Source organism: Moschus berezovskii, chromosome 5 (assembly GCF_049115385.1).
Source record: "Moschus berezovskii isolate FMDL1 chromosome 5, NW_MosBer_1.0, whole genome shotgun sequence".
NCBI classification, from domain to species: Eukaryota; Metazoa; Chordata; class Mammalia; order Artiodactyla; family Moschidae; genus Moschus; species Moschus berezovskii.
This window is the reverse complement of record NC_142464.1, coordinates 69222720-69246980: the sequence shown is the minus strand read 5'-3', so window position 1 is coordinate 69246980 and position 24261 is coordinate 69222720. Positions and strand designations below refer to the sequence as shown.

Below are 24261 nucleotides of genomic sequence, written 5' to 3'. Positions count from 1 at the left end.
CAGGCAGATTCTTTACCAGCTGAGCTACCAGGGAAGACCGGATTATCAATCAGTTCATTAATTGTGACAAACGTATCATATTAATGTTAAGATGAAATGGGGGAAATGGGTGAGGGGGTATGTTAGTTGCTCAGCTGTGTCCAACTCTTTGCGACCCCATGGGCTGTAATCCACCAGGCTCCTCTGTCCATGCAATTCTCCTTGCAAGAATACAGGAGCGAGTTGCCATTCCCTTCTCCAGGGGATCTTCTCCACCCAGGGAATGAACCTGGGTCTCCTGTATCGCAGGCAGATGTTTTAGCGTTTAAACCACCAACGGATGAGGGGTATATGAGAACTCTTAATATCTTGATTTTCTGTAAAATTACTCTTATGGAATAAGGAACATGATCACTAACACTGCGTTAACTTTGTAAGGGGACAAGTAGTTACTAGGTTTATCATAATCATTTCATGATGTATTTAAACGTCAAATAACTATATTGTACATCTGAAACTAACAATGTAGTATCAACTTATTTCAATATAAATAATTGCTCTAAAAAAGTCTAATTAAAAAAAACTACAGGAACACACTAACATATACATTTGGGTAAACTCCAGGAGTTGGTGATGGACAGGGAGGCCTGGCATGCTGCAGTTCATGGGGATGCAAAGAGTCAGACACGACTGAGCTAGAAACACAGTGAACTGATAATAACTTCATGGTAATTTTCTTCCCAGTACTGTACAAGTTCTTATATGGAAGGTATATATGTAATTGCTATGAAACTTTGGGATATATTGGGGGGAAGAAACAATGAAAACCAGTTTAGGCTTATCTCTTATCAGCAGAAAAATTTTATTCCTTTTAAGGACAAACCACATCCAAGGCCTTAACTTACAGACAAGAAACCAAAGTAGCCATTAAAGCATTAGATATTGAGGTACAAGACACACCACGGGGAATGCTTCGCCATCGCAGGCTGATGCCAAACTTGCTCCATCGACAGCTGAGCTCTGCCAGTGTGGGGGCGTGGGTGAGGGGAAGTGCTGATCCGCAGAACCGAAGGAGAACAGCTGTGCTCTACAAGTACTGAAGCATTTTATACCAGCATTGGGGGGATACACTTTCACAATGAAAGGAAGAGGGCGAGAAGCAAGGTGCCCCCTACGGGGCATTAGGCTGCCTTGCAGAGGGCCACAGCGGAGAAGCGAACCTCCCCCTGCTCACGCTCAGTGAATTCTCTGCAGACCTTGGCAGCATCCTGAGGAGGAGGAAAGTTGTGAATTAAGTTCTAAACACCAAACAGCTCAAAATGAACACTTCAAGGGAAAAGTATCACTGAGACCTGCAAAATGCACCCTGACCAACTTTAAACCTCCCAACAAACTTGAAAACCAGGGCTTAAGACAAAAGGGGAAAAAAAATGTCAGGTGATGGGAAAGACAAGGACCCACATCACAGATGTGGCTTCAAAAGCTCTGATTATTACCACTAGCAAATGCTGTGCTCCTGCCACCTTGTGCCTGGTTTTGACAAGTACACCCTCTTTCCCTCAAATCCAGAGACAGAAAATTGATTTCTCTTTATCAGGGAAAAGTAAACATTTTGGTGGTGGTACCGTGTCCCACTCTTGCGACCCCATGGACTGTAGCCCATCAGGTTCCTCTGTCCATGGGTTTCTCCAGGCAAGAATACTGGAGTGGGTTGCCATTTCCTTCTCCAGGGAATAGTAAACATTCTACAAAATTTAAATATCTGGCATTCCAGGCACAGGTAAATGATAATTGTCTAGATATTTAGGGAATGCCATGAATTACTAATTCTAAAACCCAGATTACAAAGAATAAGGACAGAAAATTGATCCCAATGTTACCTGCTGAATGCTAGGGTTTAAATGTACTGGGATCAGAATATCAATCCTTGTTCAATTTGTAAAAAGTCCAGTAGAAAGAAAGTCCAACCAAAATATTAAATATAAGACCTTTAAGAGGCCATCAGATGCTCTGACAGAAAACAATCATGGAATACCAGTTCCCAAGGTCTAAAATATCACCAAAGTGATGAGTTTTGGCCCTTAAAAGGCATCAACCATACCCTGGTTTTCTTCCTGCTTTCAAACCACTCAGAAAAACTGTAGGGGATCTAAAGTAACATTCTATCAGAACTTTTAATACACTGGTATTACAGACTGCCTTCCCCAAATTCACTTTCCTTTAGGACCCATCGTGTTCATTAACATTAAGGGTGTGCCTCTAAAGAAATTCACTCAAATTTAAGATGCTTAAGTGTATGTATTTTCTCACCAGTTTAGCAAGTTTATTTGGAGTATAACCTAGGGCTTCCCTGATAGCTCAGTTGGTAAAGATTCTGCCTGCAATGCAGGAGACCCCAGTTCGATTCCCTGGTCAGGAAGATCTGCTGTAAAAGGGAGAGGCTACACACTCCAGTGTTCTTGGGCTTCCCTGGTGGCTCAAACAGTAAAGAATCTGCCTTCAATATGGAAGACCTGGGTTCAATCCCTGGGTTGGGAAGATCCCCTGGAGAAAGGAAAAACTACCCACTCCAGTATTCTGGCCTAGAGAATTCCCTGGACTGTATAGTCCACGGGGTCGTGAAGAGTCGGACACGACTGAGCGACTTTGACTTTCACTTAGATAACCTAAAACATCTCTAACCATATAGGACCAGTCTTTGGAAAAGAATTCCCACTGATTAAGATGCTGGTTGATTGTAATCTAGTTTTTTTTTTCAACAAAAAGGTTTTTACCTTCCCCACACCTCATAAATTCTACTCACAGAACAGTTTTAGGTACTCTATGAAGAACACATTTTATGGTACAGGCATACCGCATTTTATTGCGCTTCACTTTACTGGGCTTTGAAGATACTGCTTTTTTTTCCCCCCAAACAATGAAGCTTTGTAACAACCCTACATGGAGCAAGTCTACAGGCAGCCCTTTCCCGGTGCATTTGCTCACTTTGTACGTGTGTCACATTTTGGTAACTCTCACAGTATTTCAAACTTTTCATTAATATTAAATTTGTTACAGTCATCAGTGATCTTTGATGTTCCTATTGCAAAAATACTGACTTACTGAAGGCTCAGATAATAGCAATTCTTAGCAATATTTTAAACTATGTATACTGATTTTTTTAGACATAATGCTATTGCACACTTAAACATAGTTTTTATATACACTGAGAAACAAAAAAATTCAACTCTTGTGGTAGCCACTTTATTGTGATGGTCTGGAACCAAACCCACAATGTGAGGTGTGCCTGTATTAGTATAACCTTAGATAGGAGTCAAGTATGCACCTGGGAAACTTTATTAGAAGGACCAGAGCCTTTAACCCAAAGAGGATGCAACGAGAATTACTGCCCTTATTCTTTTTCTCTCCCATAAGTGAATCCTGATGCTCATGCAAACCCCCATCCTGTTTCTCTAGGTCTAGTTCTCATTCTGTATCACCACTCTCATGTACTCCTGGTATATCCAAGAATTAGCTCTGACTGATCTCAGGTGATTATGAAAGCTGGCTGGAGAACGTGGCCCTCCCTCCAAGAATGGCACCATTTGGTCCACTAACACCTTGATGTCACCGGGCCGATGACGTTCCAAAGACAGGTCTATTATAAATGCAGTATTCTACAGTGGCGAAGAGCACAGACTCTAAAGACAGACCAACTATTTGAAGCTTGACTCTACAGTTTGTCACTGACCGTGGGCATCACTTACCTCTGCACTTCAGTTTCCTCAGCTGTTAAATGTGAATAACTACCTCAGAGCATCATTAAAAGGACCCTGTGAAACAGGTAACTAATGTAGAACAGCACCTAGCCTGGAGTCGGCAAACTGCAACGTGTGGGCCAAATCCAGCCTGCTGCCTATTTTTGTGAATAACGTTTAAGTGGAACACAGCCATACGCATTCATTTAGACATTGCCTATGGGCTTCCCTGGAGCTGTCACAGAAGAACTGAATACATGCAACAGAGCCCATATGCCACAGGAAGCCTAAAATATTTCCTGGCTCCTCACAGAAAAAGTTTTTGCCAACTCCCTGTCTGCACATAAGCACGCAAAAGAGTTTAGCTTTTATTATGACAAATGAGGAAGTTATATCTTAACATCATGTTCAATTTTATTACAATTAAGTAATTTTTCTTTATAACAGCAAACTGATTCATTTTTAGATTCATCTTACATTAATTTCTAGATTCACTTTTAGGGTGAAGTGGACTAGTCCGCCAGCTCTGTTTTAGAATTAAGAGCCGTCTGCAGTAACTTGTACCAGGATGGTTACAGAGTGACCCTGGATCTTAAAATTCTTTTCAGACATGTGAATTTATTTCTTTTGACCAGTTAACAGTGGAGTGATTACGTGGGAAGAAAAATCTCAAGAATTAACTACATAACCAGAATTGACAGTTCAAGACTGACCCACACTCAGCTGTCAGAGAGGGATTAGGCAAGGCTTGGGTTGCTGTTCCATGAGTCTGAGTCACTGGCTATGATGTAATCTGACAAAAGGACAATGGTCACCTTAAACCCACAGGGAAGTAAGCAATGACTTTCAAGCTAATTCTAACTGTGGGCTAAAGACAGATTAATAAGGGCTGCTCTAAAGCATCTTGTTTAAAACCCTTTGCATAAAATGAGGTAGACAGAATTACTAAGATGATTTTTAAGCCCTAAAGACTGCTCTTATCCCAGATTACTGATGCTAGCTGTACCGAAAAAAGTCTGCATTTCAGGACAAACTGGCTAACACAGTGTGGGCCCCAGTGGAAATGGATGCCAAAGATTACCTGCAGCAGCGAGTCCTCTGAGCTGGTGCCATGGTTCACCGGAAAAGGCATCCGTCCATCTGAAACAGAAAAGCCAGGCAAGTCAATTCTCTGCATGTTTTCTGGCTACTGTACTTGTCCCACTTAAAGGCAAGCTTTCAATTCAGTTCAGTCACTCAGTCGTGTCCGACTCTCTGCGACCCCATGAATCACAGCACGCCAGGCCTCCCTGTCCATCACCAACTCCCAGAGTTCACTCAAACTCATGTCCATCGAGTCGGTGATGCCATCCAGCCATCTCATTCTCTGTCATCCCCTTCTCCTCCCGCCCCCAACCTTTCCCAGCATCAGAGTCTTTTCCAGTGAGTCAACTCGTCGCATGAGGTGGCCAAAGTATTGGAGTTTCAGCTTTAGCATCAGTCCCTCCAATGAACACCAGGATTGATCTCCTTTAGAATGGACTGGTAGATTCTTCCAAATACAACTACCACTCCCACCAAGGGAAGGGTGCCTACAAACAGGCTGGAAATGACGTTCAAGTGTTCCTAATATCCATCCAGGCATTCTAATCTAATGTCTACCTCATTTTATGCAAAGGGTTTTAAACAAGATGCTTTAGAGCAGCCCTTATTAATCTGTCTTTAGCCCACAGTTAGAATTAGCCTGGAAGTCATTGCTTACTTCCCTGTGGGTTTAAGGTGACCATTGTCCTTTTGTCAGATTACATCATAGCCAGTGACTCAGACTCATGGAACAGCAACCCAAGCCTCGCCTAATCCCTCTCTGACAGAGGCATTCTAATCTAAGCACCAAGACCACACAAGCCCAATCTAGCGACCTAACAGCAGGGCTTGTGCCCATCTCTTGGGAAGGGCCACAGCACAAAAGTTAGATGCAGTCTATGCGGTAGAGGGAAGGTGGAGGCAAGACAAAGCGATCTTTGAGATTTCATGTGTCCTTCAACAACTGCTGATTGCCCCAAGTTTTCTTTGCTCTTGCTTGCCCATAGGTAGTATCTTGGCTTGAGATAACACAGCTGCAAATCTTTCCCCATTAATACAAAGGAGATGACTCCTAGAACAGAGATGGATGATCTTCCCTGTTGCCTGTAAAACCAGCTAATAAGAATTACCCCAACATATCTAAATTCTTTTTACACAGATCAGGTCACGTTTAAGTATTTATTTCCTTCTAAAAGTATCCCATGTCAGAAAAGGATGATGGTGAAGACTATACTGGTGATGCTACTGTAGAAGGTAGAAGACAGAATCTGCATGCGTTATCTTGAAGTGGCTGACCAATTCTCTTTACTGGTTTGTGACTAAATCCATTCATTCCACCGGTCAGCTGCCTGAGGGAGGTGCTCTGGGCATGACAAGGGTTAAATGCCCCCATAAGAATACCATGGTGTTCTAGCTTCTTAAAGATATACTAAGTGCGGCCATAAAGCCCCATACCAGTACTGTAAGAGGAACTATGTGTGAGAGAATGCATGCAGTTACATTAGATTCCAAAAGTGAAACGTACCAAGTTCATAGAGGTGGCCATCCACGTTGTTAAACAGAATAAAATGGAAGTTCACTTTGTCATCTACCTGAAGAGAATCAAGACATTTTTTCAAAAATGAGAATTTTTATTGTATTATATACTGCATTGAGAAATAAAGCTGAAAGAAAAAATTAAGATATAAATGACATAACACTGCATAAGTTTGACATAACATTGCATAAGTTTAAGGTGTACAATCTGTTGATTTGATATCTGTATTTTGCAATATACAATAAGCAGGACCTAATTTTTTTTTTATGTGTAGATTTATTTATTTTCATTGCAGTGACCAAATAATCAAAGGATAGATTCTTTCTAAGTACCTGTACAGCATTATGTAGTATTTTAATATGATTAAGGTGGATTATACTCAACAGTGTATTGGTCAATATTTAACAACTGGTTAGGGTGTGGGAGCCCTGATTTGCAGGACCTAATTTGTTTAAAAATAAAGTCCCTAAGTGGAATATGCTTGAACCAACTTGCCTATGTATTATTTTAAATGATTAGAGCTAATATCTATTTCCTATATATTAGGTTTTATTCTAAGACCATTAAAGTAGATATACAGTAACTATCAGAACTCTTAAGACTTGCTTTTTACTGAGGAGGAAATTAAGACTTCAGGAAGATAAGCATCTCACCCAAGGTCAAGACTAGACAGTGGCAGAGCCAACTAGGGTTGCACAAACTTAAATCTAACAGCTGACTCGAAGGCTCTGTTATTACTGGTATACCTAAGTCATCTAGAAACTGTTTGTCCTTGATGGTCTAGCTTGCTCTCCAACCGACTAAGAGTATCTAAAATGTTCATTACTAAGAAGGGTGTTACTCACTCTACTAGACCCATTTGAGTCTACATAAAACATTATCAGTCTGAATTTACTCAAGACTGTGTCAACTGCCAATTACATATTTTAAAGAGCCATTTTTATGAACAGGTCTGGTCAAGGCATTATTCTGGTAGAACTTTCTGGCATTCCTCGGCCTTGAGTAGACACATGTGCTGGATCCTAACGAGAGGTTTTTGCACGTCTCTGGAGAAACAGAGGACACCTGCACCACCTGGCTTTAACTTGTATTTACCCGACATTGGCCTTCCTGTGCCACGGCATCGTGGGCTGCCTGAATGGCCTGCGGAAAACAGAGAAGAGTTAGCACAGAACCCTCCAGAGTACTAAAAATCAACGTTCTAGAAGTTCTCGTCCTACCTCGTTCTTTTCAAAGCACTTTGCTCTGTCTTCAGGGGACAACTTCTCTGTTTCAGAAAGAAACTGTTTCAGAACAGACCCATCCTCTGGGGGAAAATAAAAAACAAAAGCATCATTAGTACAGGTATAATGTGAATGGGTGCACATTTACTAACGACTGAAGACATCGCATCCTTGGTCATGTTTGGCAACTGGAAATTTTACCATGGCCTCAAAGGATGGGAATGAGCTGTCCCCTCCCCTGCCTCTTTCTCCAACCACTCCCTTCTCGCTGCATTCAAACCAGAGAACTCTCCCTTCTTCCAGGGTTCAGGCTCCTCCTTACGTCTTCTCCCTGGTTCCCCAACCCCTTCATCTTCCACCTCACCCTCATCTCTCTGATCACATCGGTTACAGCACTGATCCAACTGTAGCACCGATCTGTGAGATTTTTGATGCCATAAAGGCAGAACTGTCTTGTCTAGTCCAGTCACCTACAGCAGCTCCCAATGCATAATGAATGTTTATTGCATACATGATGCAACATTCAAATTGAGTAACAGTTCTCAAACCAAGACTTATTTCAGGGCAAAGAAAAGCAATCTTAGTAACATGGTTATCCAGACAGACATCAACCGAAAGACCTGAAATGCAAAGTGCCTAACAGTTTGGCCTAGAATAGCTGACTAGCCCACGGCTGGTGTAAACACTTTGTCATTGCTCAGTGTGTATGAAGCAACAACTACTCGCATTTCAAAAGACCTCGATTTGAATGTTCAGCTCTAAACTTTATCAGATTTGCTAAATGCACACCATTCGAATCTGGAAGTTACAGGAAACGTATGAGAGAACTATGACTCAGATTAAGCCTATGGCACCATCAGGACCATGTTTACAGAATTACAGTATCTGCAGCTGCAGGAATACAGCATTCTAAACAAAATGAGACTTACTGCAGAATAAAAAGGCCCAAGCTACAACTTTTTAATATGACTATGCTGAATCAATTATTTGAAAAAGCAGCTTCTAGAAGATCTGGTCCCTTTATGGCTGGATAACCCCCTCCTTTTTAATTTCAAAATTATACAAAGAGTAGAGTCTTGAGCACAATTCCCTTGTTAAAAAAGTATCTGACCTGCCACAAGCAACAGCATGGACTCTCAGATGAAGTTATTCGGTTCTCAGCCACCCCCACCCACTGTCTAAATCAGGAGTTGGGAAACTACTGCTGCCTACCTTTGTAAATAAAGTTTTACTTGAGCACAGCCACATTCACTGCTTTACATTTTGTCTAAGGCCACTCTTAACAGCACTACAAGTGCAAAGAACATATGGCCCTCAAAGCCTACACGACTTACTCTCTGGCTTTTAAATGTGTTGACCCTTGGCCTAAATCATATATAATGCCATGTATTTTAGCATCGTCAGCACTGTTAATTGAGCTTCAGACAACTTCAGGGCTAAGACTCATCTCCTTCTATGTCCTCCACAGCACCCGCTGGAGGTAGGCTAAAACCCCTGACCCAGCTTTGTTCAGAGATGGATCTTTCAAGGTGCTGGGCTGTGGCTATGTTCCTGCAGGATCTCCTGCTGCTTTAGGCCATGTTAGTTCTCCTGTTGCTTATGAGACACTGCACCATTAAACAAAAGTCCTAAAGGCTGGTATTTTATGGCTTAACATCAACTCTAGCTCTTTAGAATTGTTGAGACTAGACCAGGAACACATGAGAATCACGACAATATGCTGTCTGCTCATGGGAGAGCCCAAGAGTCTGACTCTCCAGGTGGAGGAAGCCATACCACGCTTCTTGGAAAATGAGCTTCCCTTCCTCAAAAGAGAAGGAACAGTGAGAATTCACCTGCTGATCCTATGGGCATAAGTAGGTTTTCAAAAAAATTTTAAGGCAATGGCTGGCGAATAGACCCTTGGGAGTGTTGAAAGGAAGCGCTGCAGTTAAGTGAAGATGAACTAGAGGATAACTGGCCTCAAAACCCACTCACCAAACTCCAGTTTGTCCTGATTATTGGCCACTGCATGAATGAGTCCAATGGTTCCACAGGAGTTGCCAATGGTCTGCTTCATGAAGTACACCTTGGGACTGACTTCTTGTCCCTTCAGCTCTTCAATTTGTTTTTTCCTGAAGTTCTCATGCTGTGAGTTCAAGAAGACATTTTTACATCTCAAAATGCAAATGCAAAGAACAGATGGCAGCACAGTGAGTTCTAGTGCCTAAAGGGAGACACAAGTGGGATGTGTGACCAGGAGTCTTGGTCCTAGGTGCTGGCCGGCACCCAGAGAATGGCCCGTCTACCTCCCATACCAAGTCGGCCCATGGGGTTCTGAGAGGTGCAGACACTCCACCCTGCAGCTGCAGTGCAGTAGCGGTCTTGGATTGTAGCCCAAGTTTGTCTAGACACCACTGCCACCTTTTAGCTTGAGATGGATGGCGTGCCTAAGTCAGAAAAGCAGACAAGTTCGTTCTTTCCTTCCTTTTAACACCAACAACTGTATCTTACACATGCATTCCAATTAAGCGTTGGTCAATTGAATGCCCAAGAACACCAGCTAATTTATACCTCTTTATTCTTTGAAGTTATTCTAGTCCAAGTACATGTCACTTCAAAAACCAAACTATAGAAAGGAACAATTTAAAGAAATTAACTACTCCCTCATCTTTCTAATAAAAAATTGCCTGCAATGTAAAGACACAGGTTTGATCTCTGGGTCAGGGAGATCCCCTGAAGAAGGAAATGGCAACCCATTCCAGTTATTCTTGCCTGGGAAATCCCATGGACAGAGGAGCCTAGTAGGTTACAGTCCATGGGGTTGCAAAGAGTCAGACATGACTGAACAACTAAACAATTTTTAGCGAGGAGAGACAACTGGTCTAGCATGTTGGACTGCGAGTTCACAAAAATTTCTCCTGTAAGAAATAGGAGACACTTGTTTCTTTGCCAATTATACACTACAGAAACACTAAATTTTACAACCAGTATAAACTGCACAGAATCCCAGAAGTACGTATAATTTCTAATTCTAGTAGCCTTGCATTATTTTACATGGAATTGAAGTTTCAGCTTTGTCTGTGGTGCCATCAGAGGAATAAGCTCTCTGGTCACATAAGATCAACTCCAAGTAGTAGGAAGTTCTAGCATCATATATCTAGCTACTGTACTTGAGTTGAGCTTCCAACGACTGTTAAGGATTTTCACTTTTCTAAAAAAAGATTTAATTTTTCAAAACGGGGTAGCATCATCCATGGCGACACTTCTGTAAATATGTCATGATCACTTAAAATGTTTTAGAAGTAGTCCATTTAGGATTTCATAATATTCTTGAACAAAATTAGATGCTTTCTAAATTACATTAGCTTTTTGGAAGTCCACCTATAAACCTCAACTTGCTTTCAATTTGCTTCAGTATTTAGCCCAGGAGGTGTTTTGTGTCGCAAAATAGGCATTCACTGAATCTGATAGACTTAACTAGAGCTAAAGGAAAAAGTATTGAGCTCTCTCAAGCCCAAAATGTTCAATCCAGAATGTTCTCTAACCAAGAGCTGCTTGATCCAGCAAAATGAGACCAGTGGGCTTTTGTAAGACAAATACGCTTCTCCACTGCCTCCCAGAGGCCTTGCCTTTTGAGCGCTGCTGCTCAAAAACCCCAGAGTCATCATGGTTCCTCTAATAAGAAACCTCTGTGAGAGGCTCAAATGAGAGAAAACTGCATTTGATTTGATCTACAAGGAACATACTTTGACTTGCAATTATTTGGGAACACCATTTTCACCTAAGTGAAAATTCAGTAACAAACATGTCAGTGGGATTATCCTAATAGCTTTTTTTAATTGCTATTTAATCCTAATAGCTGTTTTTAACCCCCAATACCTGGTCCTTTGGAAGAACGCCTGAACTTTCCAAAGGCTTAATTTATGCTGAGGATATTTCTAGAAATGTCGCCTTAGGATGCTGCTTGAGTTAAACTCACTGTTTGGAATGATGCCCCATAGGCTAATGCCCCTGGAGTTTTGAAATTCAACCACTCCTAAATCAGGGATCAAGTGGCCACACTTGAAGACAGCCAAAGCTATGCTCATTAGTGGGATTCCATACATCCAAGACAATCACCCTAGCTACCTTTTTATATCTGATACTCAGTTTTTGAGGTACATCCATGCACACTTGCAGGAGGAAAACCATCTAAAGAGAAATGAAAAAGCATTTCCAAGACAGGTCTAATGTCCACCTGTTCAATGAGCTACAAGGTCAGAGAGCTAGAAGGTGATTTCCACACAGGAACCAGGCACAGTGATTAAGCTTTAGAAAAAACACGTAAAAGAGACTAAAACAAAACAAATGTGTAAGTTGTAGGGAGTGGAGGGTTGGGAAGAAACCCCTGCATCCACCAAAGGCCCAGGCAATAGAGGCGTAAAATTGAAGAACGTATTGCTTTCTTCGGGTTTAGGCACGCCGGGATCCCTCCATTTTACACCAAGGAGGGAGTCTGAGAGAGAACCAGACAATAAAACGACAGATCACAGTCCTTAAAGGCAAACAATCGGCCAGCCACTCCTTGGCGTGAAAAGCTCGGAAAAGCCTAGGTTCAACCTGACTCAAGAGTAGGATGAACATCTTCCTGGATAATCAGGATGATGGAACTGAGACGTTGCTTCTCTTCCAAGTTTAAGGCAACGCTGATATACGCGAGACAACGCAATAAAACTCAATAAACAGGACCCCCAGGCAGTAAGGAACCACTAAAGTGTGAATTCTCCCTCCACTCCCGACAAGGAAGAGGCAGTGTGCCAGGACTGGGCGGCCAGGCCGGGAGGAGACCCTACACCGTCCTCAACGCCTCACTCGGGTTTGGGGGCAGAGCGCAGAGCCTGCGCGCCCCGGGCCCCACGCCCTACCTGCGCCGTGAGCGGAAAGAGCAGCAGCAGCGCGCAGGCCGGCGCTGGCACCGAGCCCAGAGACTCCTCCTCCAGCCCCAGTACATCCTCGAAGCGCCACTGGCCGGCGACCCCCAGCCGGGTCAGCACCTGCGGAGAGGAAATAGGGCGGCCGTGTGCGGAGACCCAAAAGTGCGGGCACCCGCCGGGAGGCGGGGGAGGCGGCGGGCGCGGGCTCCGCATCCTCGCGCCCCTGCCCGGGCCTGGGAGGAGCCTGGCCCCGCCCCGCCCCCCACCCCAGCCGGGCGCAGTGACACAGCACAAAGCGCGGCCCACACGTGGCTCCCCCGACGCCCGGGCATCCCAGCCCGCGCGCCCCGCGCCACGCCCTCGGGAGCTCGGCCTGGCGCTCGCATCTGGGCGCAGCCTCCTCCATCCCACCTCCGACCGCTTTCGCAGAGTCACCGCCGCCCCCCATGCCGCAGCAGGGAGAGGGCGCCCGGGCCGCGCCCCAGCCCCGCCGCCTCCGGAGTGCGTAGGGGGCCGCTGGGTCTCCGCAAAACAGCCGAAGGCGCCTCGCTGCTCCCGGGGGGAGGAGAACAGAGGATAGGCGCAAGACGTCACTCACTTTGTTCAGCATCTGAAAAGCAAATGCAAAGGAAAAAAAAAAAGCAAAGATAAAAGCAGTCAGCGATACGCTACCTAGCAAGGGCTGACCCTCGGCCCTGCGCTCCCCGCCACCCCCGGGTAACCGTGCACCTGTCGCTCACCTCGGGGTTAATCTCCATTGGTTTGAGCTGCATCTTCGCGGACCTCGAAACGAACACAACCCAGAGAAGCGAAAAAACAGCGAGCGGAGCCGCCCAGGCTGCAGCTATAAGGCGCCGGCCTGACGCACTGTGGGTGCCTGCGCAGGGGGAGCAAAGGCAAAACCAAGCGAGGGGAAACGGTCAGTCGCAGCCAAATGGGCACGAATCCCCCCATGCGCAGCGCGGAGTGGTACGGCCTAGCCCCCAAACCTTGCAGTCTCACTTGCTGGTGAGATAATCTGGTGGTTGTGAAGATGGGTTTTGTTGGTAGGTGTTTCTTGCATGTGTGGAGCAGTCCTTTTGATGCAGTCTAATTTTTTGCGAAGTTTCTGGAAAACCACGCTTTCGACCATCCCAATTACCTGAAAGCTTAGAGAAATGCTTCTCTGAAGCATTGAGAAGAAAACCAAATTCAACAGGTATATATTTAATATGAATATAAATACGCCTTCCAAATCTAGCAGCAGTTTGCATTTGACCTTAAATAATTCATCCTCCATGTTAAATCAAACAAGCACCGAGATTCGTTTTTAATTGACCGCCTAGACTAAAACATAGTCTGTAAAATAGCATTTATTGCATTAGTAATGCTGATGTAATGTGATTCCCAGGGAGGAATTGGTTGGTCTTGGGGAAGCGGTAGAGACAGGGGGGATGTGACTGTAATACAAGACACAGAGAAGGCAGGCTGTCGGAGACTTCAGAAAACAGATCCAGTGAAAAGGCAGGTATGATTTGAAGACAGGGGGCTGTAAAAGGAAAAGCATTTTTTTTTTTCTTTCAAAGAATGTGAGGCTTTGAAAAATACAATGTTAAGTTCATAATAGAATAGAAGAAGACAGGTAACGGCAGCTAAAGAAACCACTGTTCTTTAGTGATCTCAAGTGGGGTTTGGGTTTTTCTGCCAGCATATTCAAAAGATGGACACAACATATGCCTAAGAATGAATAAAAAGTAGAACAAAATTTGCAATAGTGCAGGAAAGCTTAACCTCAGAATGAAGTAGAGCTTGCTGAATAGTAAGGAAACAAGATTGGGTGTTTTTTCATTTATGCTCAGAACAAAACAATGATGATGGTGAAAGAATAGACTTACCATTTAGGGGATTCAAGGTTAAAAGATGACAGAAGGGAGGGGACCTGCCTTTTTTTTTTACAGTTTTTTTAACCTTTACAGTGGATCAGATTTTTTGCATGTCATCTCACTTAACCCTTAGAGGAGACAGTGAAGAAACTCTTCTTAGTGCAGTTTTACAGCTCAGAAACCATGGCTTGGGGAGGTTAATTTCCTTTAAGATCACAATTGAAAGGGAAGACTGAGAAGTAAACCCTGGTAAATTGGGCTCAAGGAGTCCATTCTCTGTCCAAAACTCTACTACATCCTACTTTATTTTCTTCCCATTTTTGCCATTAGAAAAAATTACCTTCACAAGGAAAATAAGAGAGGAAAAGATATTTGTAAGAAGAACTTAATGGATGAATGTTATTGTATGTAAATTATGCCTCAGTAAAGTTGCTTCTTAAAAAAAAAAGACTTGAAAGTCAGGACAGACGAATAGTAGTACAAGAATAGTTGGCTACTTCATGGGAAATAGATGGGGTAACAGTGGAAACAGTGTCAGACTTTATTTTTTGGGGCTCCAAAATCACTGTGGATGCTGATTGCCGCCATGAAATTAAAAGACGCTTACTCCTTGGAAGGAAAGTTATGACCAACCTAGATAGTATATTAAAAAGCAGAGACATTACTTTGCCAACAAAGGTCCGTCTAGTCAAGGCTATGGTTTTTCCAGTGGTCATGTATGGATGTGAGAGTTGGACTGTGAAGAAAGCTGATCGCCGAAGAATTGATGCTTTTGAACTGTGGTGCTGGAGAAGACTCTTGAGAGTCCCTTGGACTGCAGGGAGATCCAACCAGTCCATTCTAAAGATCAGTCCTGGGTGTTCATTGGAAGGACTGATGCTGAAGCTGAAACTCCAATACTTTGGCCACCTCATGCGACGAGTTGACTCACTGGAAAAGACTCTGATGCTGGGAAGGATTGGGGGCGGGAGGAGAAGGGGACAACAGAGAATGAGATGGCTGGATGGCATCACCGACTCTATGGACATGAGTTTGAGTGAACTCCGGGAATTGGTGATGGACAGTGAGGCCTGGCGTGCTGTGATTCATGGGGTCGCAAAGAGTCAGACACGACTGAGCGACTAAAGAAAGAAAGCAATTCATTCTTGCCTTTCAGTTCAGTCGCTCAGGATTAATCTCCCCTAGAATGGACTGGTTGGATCTCCTTGCAGTCCAAGGGACTCTCAAGAGTCTTCTCCAGCACCACAGTTCAAAAGCATCAATTCTTTGGCGATCAGCCTTCTTCACAGTCCAACTCTCACATCCATACATGACCACTGGAAAAACCATAGCCTTGACTAGACGGACCTTGGTTGGCAAAGTAATGTCTCTGCTTTTTAATATACTATCTAGGTTGGTCATAACTTTCCTTCCAAGGAGTAAGCGTCTTTTAATTTCATGGCTGCAATCAGCATCCGCAGTGATTTTGGAGCCCAAAAAAATAAAGTCTGACACTGTTTCCACTGTTTTTCCATCTATTTCCCATGAAGTGATGGGACCAGATGCCATGATCTTTGTTTTCTGAATATTGAGCTTCAAGCCAACCTTTTCACTCTCCTCTTTCACTTTCATCAAGAGGCTCTTGAGTTCCTCTTCACTTTCTGCCATAAGGGTGGTGTCATCTGCATATCTGAGGTTATTGATATTTCTCCCAGCAATCTTGATTCCAGCTTGTGCTTCTTCCAGCCCAGCGTTCTTGCCTTTAAGACAGGACAAATTACATCGCAATTTACATTATCTTTTTCAGCGAGCACTGATTAAGCACCTAACCTACTGTGCGATGGGGATACATAGGTGAACAAAGTAGCTTCTGACATGGAGCTCTTATCAGTTAATAAGAGTGGTGTGGGAGGAAATTGAGCTCAGGAGCACTTAGCCTAGGGAATCAGGAGGGCTTCCCAAAGGAAGCGACATTTAAGATAAGGCTGATAGACCCATAGAAGTTAGCAGATGACAGTTATTACCAAAGTAAATAGTAAAAGAAGTAATGATAACATTTTGAGGAATCTTTATTAAAGGTAGTCATTCATTCATTAATTCATTCATTCAACAAATATATATATCAGGGCTCTACTATGTGTCAGGAAGCATCAGAGCAATGAATAAAACAGCTCCCTGCCTGCAAGAAGATGCCATAGATTGGACATGAACAAACTGTATTCTGATCTTTAAAAAACAAAAAGAAATGGTAAAGGGAGAATATATTTAGCTCTGGAGATTTAATATCAGTGGTTAGCCAGATTCTCAGACTCATAATTAGTGACCTCTTAGGAAAAATAGAAAGGTTGCATCTAGAACAAGTGATGTCTACCAGTACTTACCTCTTTTTCTTTTGGACTTGCTAGCCAGATGGACTGGTAGAACACTTCTCAGTGTATTTTTTCTTTTTTTTTTGCCAACAAAGTTTTATTTTTATTTTTATTTTTTTTATTTCTAAAAAAGAATTTTATTAAAAAAGCACAAATGCAAAGAAATGAACAGAGGAAAATTTATGCGTCGAACCTGGACTGGTCACTTATGATAATATACATGCTACAATTCCATTCTCTCCAATCATTCCACCTTCACCCTCTCCCACAGAGTCCCAAAGACTGTTCTAAATGCCTATGTCTCTTTTGCAGTCTCTTATACAGGGTTCAGGTTACCATTTTTCTAAATTCCATATATATGCGTTAATATACGGTATTGATGTTCTTCTTTCTGGCTTACTTCACTCTGTATAATTGGCTCCAATTTCATCCACCTCATTAAAACTGATTCAAATGCATTCTTTTTGATGGCTGAGAAATACTCCATTGTGTATATGTACCAAAGCTTTCTTATCCATTCGTCTGCAGATGGACATCTAGGTTGCTTCCATGTCCTGGCTATTATAAACAGTGCTGCAATGAACATTGGAGTACACGTGTCTCTTTCCATTCTGGTTTCCTTGGTGTGTATGCCCAGGAGTGCGATTGCTGGATCATATGGCAGTTCTATTTCCAGTTTTCTGAGGAATCTCCACACTGTTCTCCATAGTGGCTGTACTAGTTTGCATTCCCACCAACAGTGTAAGAGGGTTCCCTTCTCTCCACACCCTCTCCAGCACTTATTGCATGTAGACTTTTGGATAGCAGCCATTCTGACTGGTGTGAAATGGTATCTCATTGTGGTTTTGATTTGCATTTCTCTGATGATGAGGGATGTTGAGCATTTTTTCATGTGTTTATTAGCCATCTTTATGTCTTCTTTGGAGAAATGTCTGTTTAGTTCTTTGGCCCATTTTTTGATTGGGTCACTTAGTTTTCTGGAATTAAGCTGCAGGAGCTGCTTGTATAATTTGGAGATTAATCCTTTATCAGTTGCTTCATTTGCTATTATTGTCTCCCATCAATGATTACAGCAAAGTTGCAGGATATAAAATCAACACACAGAAATCCCTTGCATTCCTATACACTAATAATGAGAAAATAGAAAGAGAAATTAAGGAAACTATTCCATTCACTGTTGCAATGAAAACAATTAAATACTTAGGAATATATCTACCTAAGGAAACAAAAGACTTGTACATAGAAAACTATAAAACACTAGTGAAAGTAATCAAAGAGGACATGAATAGATGGAGAAATATACCGTGTTCGTGGATTGGAAGAATAAATATTGTAAAAATGAGTATACTACCCAAAGTAATTTATACATTCAATGCAATCCCTATCAAGCTACCAACAATATTTTTCACAGAACTAGAACAAATAATCTCACAATTTGTATGGAAATACAAAAAACCTCGAATAGCCAAAGCAATCTTGAGGAAGAAGAATGGAACTGGGGGAATTAACCTGCCGGACTTCAGGCTCTATTACAAAGCCACAGTCATCAAGACAGTATGGTACTGGCATAAAGACAGAAATATAGATCAATGGAACAAAATAGAAAGCCCAGAGATAAACCCACGCTCCTATGGACACCTTATCTTCGACAAAGGAGGCAAGAATATAAAATGGAGAAAAGACAGTCTCTTTAACAAGTGGTGCTGGGAAAACTGGTCAGCCACTTGTAAAAGAATGAAACTAGAATACTTCCTAACACCATACACCAAAATAAACTCAAAATGGATTAAAGATCTAAATGTAAGACCAGAAACTATAAAACTCCTAGAGGAGAACGTAGGCAAAACACTCTCCGACATAAATCACAGCAGGATCCTCCAAGACCCACCTCCCAGAATATTGGAAATAAAAGCAAAAATAAACAAATGGGACCTAATTATTTTTTCTTTATACTGTCTGAGTTGCCATCCCTTGACATTGTAGTTGAAATGGTTATATAGCTTATTTAAGTTACTTTACCTTTAAAAAAGGAAGTACTGCTGAATAGAGTAATCTCAGCCTGCAGCCACCTGGCAATAGTTCTGACCCCAACTTGTGCAGTTTTACTGGAGCCGAGAGAGAATGCAAGCAAGAATAAGCAATCTAAATAGCAGACTTGTGAGGCTCAGAGAAATAAGTTAAAAGAAAATGGTGACATTTGATAGAGATTTTTGGTTATACACCCCATGAATATACCAAAAAACTTTCAATGGGTGAATATATCTTAGCAAAGCTGTTAAACATGTACTAGGGATATATATGAAGCTCTGCGTGTCGATCATCATCGTACAGTTGGACTTTATGGTCACTTGTTTTTGATTCTGTGGTTTCAAAAGTGTGTAATTGGAAAATATCAAGTGAAAAATAAGTCCACGACATTTTGTTTATAATCATTAAAAATTAATAGACAAAGATCAGAAGGAAAAATATGTTAAAAAATCAATTAAACATGCAGCGTAAACATGGAGTAGACCTGTTATAGGTAGAAAAATAAAATCAGTGAGTGGATAAGTTGTCCTTCATAACTAAAGATGACATTTCTGATTCACCAGAAGTAGAATTTTTATCATAAGTGGTTTTTGTTTTTAGCCACAATGAAGGTTTGGAATGGACCCTTTAAAAAATAACCTTTTTTTTTTATTTTAATCACTAATAAGACAGATATTCAAATGACCTTGGTAGAACAGTTCTTGAGTGTATGGAAGTCAATCCTGAAGGCTCATCCCTAAGGTTAGTCCTTCAGAACTCCCAGTGGTTTTGTAAATAGGTATTTCCCTGTATTAAATCCCATTCTATCTAAAATGCCTAAAGGAGTTTTGGACTCCTGCGTTGGTATACTGCAGTCATGTCAGTAGCAGTACATGAAATGATTTTAGGTGAATCACAAACATGGAACCGTTATTTGTTTTAATGCACATCATAAAAGCGGTATGTTCTTGTGAAAGTGAAATGGTGAGTCGAAAATGAAAGTCATTAGTCATGTCTGACCTTTTGCTCCCACCAGGTTCCTCTGTCCGTGGGATTCTACAGGCAAGAATACTGGAGTGGGTTGCTGTTTCCTCCTCCTGGGAATCTTCCCAACCCAGGGGTCGAACCCGTGTCTCTTATATCTAACCTGCATTGGCAGGCAGGCTCTTTACCACTAGCACCACCTGGGACGTTGAAGGGGTAGAGTACACATTGCCTTTATGAAGGCAAGTGACTTGAGCCCTGGAGCAGTACTCCCCAAATATTTTGAGAAGTGGGTATTTCTGACTGAAGTCAGAAGTTACCTACGGAGGGAGATGAAGACAGAAAGAGCACTGGCTTTTTCTGTTATACGAAGGACATTGTATTTGTCATCCCCATTGAATCCTCAGACCAACCCTGTGATGCTCATATTTCTACCTAGATTTTGCAGGTAAATAAACTGAGGCATTGGAGACGCTGTTTAAATTGCTAGAAGTCACACAACTACTAAGTGTCTGACTCTGGGTTGCAACCCAACTTTATTTGGTTTAAAAACCTGTACATGTTCAACTATCCTGCCTACTTCTTTCTAAGGACTAGCCTTACAGCCTTAGTCATAGTAAGTATGAAGATGAGCCTCTGAGAAGGAACTTAACTAATTTCCACAATGTCCAGGGCCAGAGCAAGTCACCAAACTCTCTGAAAAGCATGGCTTTGAGGTCTCAGAGTTTAGTTTGAATTTATAATTAGCACATAAATTATCGACAGAGTACTGCTTCAACATTTTTTTTTAATTTACTTGGCAATTCCTCTGTCAATAATGTTTCCCCTGAAGCAAGGTTCTGACATCCAGATATTTTAAAGTTAAAAATAATACAATAGAATTATATATAATGCAAAGAAGTTACTGCAGTTAGTTCCCATTGTAAAGTCAAGTTTCCTCCTGTTTCCTAAAAGCAGCTCCTTAACTCTGTATTCACAAGTGTGTCCAAAGGGAAAGAAACATTAGGGAGGGGAATGCATGTCCTCACCGAATTATACCTTACTTCATAGAGTCATATTCATTGTACGCAGGTTTTCTTGAGCACCTACTAAGTGTCAGACACTATACTAGGCTTACCTGGGTTGGGGGTGAGGTTAGCAGATAACAGCCATAAGGCATAGACCATGTGTTCTGGGCTTTTAAACATCATCAATTTTAAGATAAATTATCAATTTAAGAGCTTCTTTGGAGAGGGAGGGGGGATCCAGTGCATCAAATGTATTTATCAGTTGTCAGGCACCTCTCTTTTCAAAAATGTTTAAATATGAAAAATAAGTGTATCTTAGACAGAAGGAAACACTAGTGTCTTTCCTTTCTTCTTTTTTTATCAAGCTCTTCATGATCAGTTTGTGTTCAGGAGAGCTCACAGCATGCACTGTCCTCAGTGAAAAATAAATGCTTATGTTCTTAAGGTATAGAGGAAGGGCTTTAGTACACAGGAGTAATAAGACACAACTAGCAACTGGGAGCAGAGAACAGGAGGTACTCTCAGGACCAGTGAAATAGAGACCTTACCCTGCTGTCCCTCAGTTATATTTCCTGTGGAGCTGTGAAATTGGAATCAGATGACTTTGGTGAGCGTAGATCAGCCATCAGACGTGTAGTTTAATTAACTGCTTAATTAACTTCTTTGCATCCCAGTTTCCTCAACAGTAAAATGAACAACAACAACAACAAAAAACAACAGTAAAATTAGATGAACACTTCGATTTCTCCCAATTCTAGCATCCCAAGGAACTCGAAGAGCAGAAAATGAAAGATATATAGTCCAAATCATATAAAAGCCTGAGTTAACTATAGTTTCATCTCTAATTCCTTAACTTTATTATTATTATATTTATTTTATTTTATTTTAGGCTGTGCTGTGCCCTCCTTGCTGTGCTGGCTTTTCTCTAGTTGCGGCGAGCTGGGGCCACTCTAGTTGTGGTGCACAGGCTTCCCATTGCGTGGCTTCTCTTGTGGAGCATGGGCTCTAGGGTGTGAGGACTTCAGCAGTTGCAGCTCCTGGACTCTAGAGTGCGGGCTCAGTAGTTGTGGATCAGGGGCTTAGTTGCTCTGCAGCATGTGGGCTCTTCTCAGATCAGGGATCGAACCTGTGTCTCCTGCATTGACAGGCAGATTCTTTACCATGGAGCCTCCAAGGGAAGCCCCTAATTCCTTAACTTTGGCCATTAGGCCTGTGTTATGTGGCTGGGAAATAATAAACAAGATTTATCTGTTAAAATTGGTTTATGAAGGGTGCTTCAGAGCTGTTTGTTACATATATCCTTTTACCATGAGATTAGCATATGAGGAATATGCTAAGCAGAAAAAAATTTATATCTATAAATATACCAGGAAGAAATACTTCTCAAGAATACTGCTGAGTTTTAAGACCTAACCAGGAATTTTTTTCAGAACCTTTTGAGTGAATAAATCAATTTATAGATGTCTAGTGTCTTGGTTTTACCTGGACATTTAGTTTCAGTGGCCTACGAATATGAAGGAATTAAAACAAAACCCCTCAATTTGTTCATAAATTCACTACTCTAAGAAATTTACAGTTTCATTTCTCCATATATTCCTTCTGATACTCGGCATTTGTGTAGCAAACCCTACTCCTATTGAAATTTATTCTCCTCTTCTTTCTAACCTGGATGCCCACTGTGTTAGCCCCAACTCCATACGGCTTTCTTAGGCTCCAGCTCAAATCCATACTCTTCTGGGGAGATGGTTGAGGGCAAGGAGGAGGAAGGGAAGTTGTTCTTGGAGAACTCCTTAGCCTCTTATGAGATCAGCAGTGTTTCATATAGTGTGTCCTACGTAGTGTATCAGTGGACCTTCACTGGAAGGACGTAGGTCAGCCATGATGCCAGAAGCATATACTCTCTTTGTTTCTTTTTATTAGCTGCCAAACTTTCATCAAGAGCCCCTACCTCTTGAAAACTGACTGAAACTGAACCTCACGCCTATCAGTAAGAGCACCCCAATCACTTAAGGAGAGTGGGAAGCACACTATATCTCAAGAAGGAAAAGTAAAAAGAAATCCACATTGTATCTCAAGAAGCAACAAAGAGAAGGTTTTGAATCACACACAAAGAAAGCATAAATGAAAATGACATCAGTCTCTTCAACCAAGAAAACCAGGAAACAGTAAAATAATACATAACTCCAAAGTGTTGAGAGAGAATGACTGTCATCCTTGAACTTACTCAGCAAAACTGTCTTTCAAAAGCAAAGGTGAAAAGTGGAAGTGAAAGTCACTCAGTCATGTTCAACTCTTTGCGACCCCATGGACTATGCAGTTCATGGAACTCTCCAGGCCAGAATACTGGAGTGGGTAGCCTTTTCCTTCTCCAGAGGATATTCCCAACCCAAAGATCGAACCCAGGTCTCCCATTTTGCAGGCGGATTCTTTACCAGCTGAGCCACAAGGGAAGCCAAGGTGAAAAAATGTATGTATTAACATAAGCTGCGTTTACTACTTTGAGACTCGTACAAAATAAACTTCTAAAGGATGTAATAAAAGAAGAAAGAAAATGATCCAGTAGATGGTCTGAGATCATCAGTGGGGGACTTTCCTGGTGGTTCAATGGTTGAGACTGTGAACTTTCAATTCAGGGGGTGCAGGTTTGATCCCTGATCTGGGAACTAAGATCCCACATGCCACACTATGTGACCAAAAATAAATAAAATTAGCCTTTCAAAATAAAGTATTAAAAAATAATAGCATACATGTAAATCTAAATATCAATAAATAGAATAGTGCTAAAATTCTGTTTTGCATAATTGTACGATGTGACAAATGCAGGGAGAATGAAGTATTCAAAGCTTCTTTATTGTTCTGGCAAAGGTTAAGAAATTATTAGTTAGGCTTTGGTAACTTATTTAGTCATGGTAACATCTCAAAGGAAATAAATAAAGAAAATTTTTAAAAGTACATAAATCCAAATAATTAGAGATAAATGAAAGAAAATGATCTAGTAGATGGTCTGAGAAAAGGGATTAAAATAATATGTTGCCCCCAACAAGCAACATATGAGGGACAAAAGCATGGAAAATCCAAAACAAATAGGAATATCAAGATAAAATATAAAAATAGAAAAAAGCCCCAATTTAAAAATCATATTAAATATAAATGGACGAAACTTAGATGTTTGATCGAATTAGGTTTTTAAAATCTGGATATGTGTCATTTTTAAGAGACATATCTAAAGCATAAGGATATGGCAAGATCAAGAGTAAAAGGAAGGGAAAGCTTTCCAGCAAAATTATTAACCAAAGAAACCTAGTGTAACTATATTAATAGCATAATGTATTGCTAAGTAGCAGCATGATTAGAGATAAAAGGTATCATTATTTAATTCAGCAGGAAGATACAACAATTCTAAAGATGCATGCTCATAATAAAGTGGCCTCAGATGTGTAAAACAAAAATTGATAGAACCGCAGGGGAAAGTAGATAAACCCACGATTACCATGAACTCCCCTTTGTCAATTATTTATGTCCAGCTGACAATATATCGAGGAGTCTGTGTGTGTGCTCAGTTGTGTCCAACTCTTTGTAACCCCATGGATTGTAGCCTGCCAGGTTCCTGCGTCAATGGT

At 41.6% G+C, this 24261-nt stretch overlaps 1 protein-coding gene across 2 annotated transcripts; it reads right to left on the bottom strand.

Annotated features, from left to right (window-relative positions):
• Positions 1-817: 817 nt before the first annotated feature.
• UCHL1 (ubiquitin C-terminal hydrolase L1) lies at positions 818-13221 on the bottom strand. 2 transcript variants are annotated; one of them, XM_055435024.2, is made up of 9 exons: positions 13174-13221; positions 13032-13043; positions 12425-12553; positions 9516-9666; positions 7536-7621; positions 7411-7458; positions 6304-6370; positions 4798-4856; positions 818-1247 (listed from the first exon to the last, which is right to left on the bottom strand). In XM_055435024.2, exons 1-9 carry the CDS (start codon positions 13204-13206, stop codon positions 1161-1163), a joined length of 672 nt encoding a protein of 223 aa, XP_055290999.1. In that variant the 5' UTR covers positions 13207-13221; the 3' UTR covers positions 818-1160. The 2 variants fall into 2 exon arrangements, with proteins under 2 accessions (XP_055290999.1, XP_088692428.1); XM_088836302.1 differs by lacking the exons at positions 13032-13043; positions 13174-13221 and having other exon boundaries at positions 12425-12646.
• Positions 13222-24261: the final 11040 nt, after the last annotated feature.

Bases quoted from the DNA above. Each gene is read 5' to 3' on its own strand.
- UCHL1 (XM_088836302.1), bottom strand. From the start codon at position 12,646: ATGCGGAGCCCGCGCCCGCCGCCTCCCCCGCCTCCCGGCGGGTGCCCG. The intron at 4,857-6,303 runs GTACGTTTCACT...TTTCTGTTTCAG, and splicing joins TGGCCACCTCTATGAACTTG to ATGGACGGATGCCTTTTCCG. The intron at 1,248-4,797 runs GTAATCTTTGGC...CCTCCTCCTCAG, and splicing joins CAGAGGACTCGCTGCTGCAG to GATGCTGCCAAGGTCTGCAG.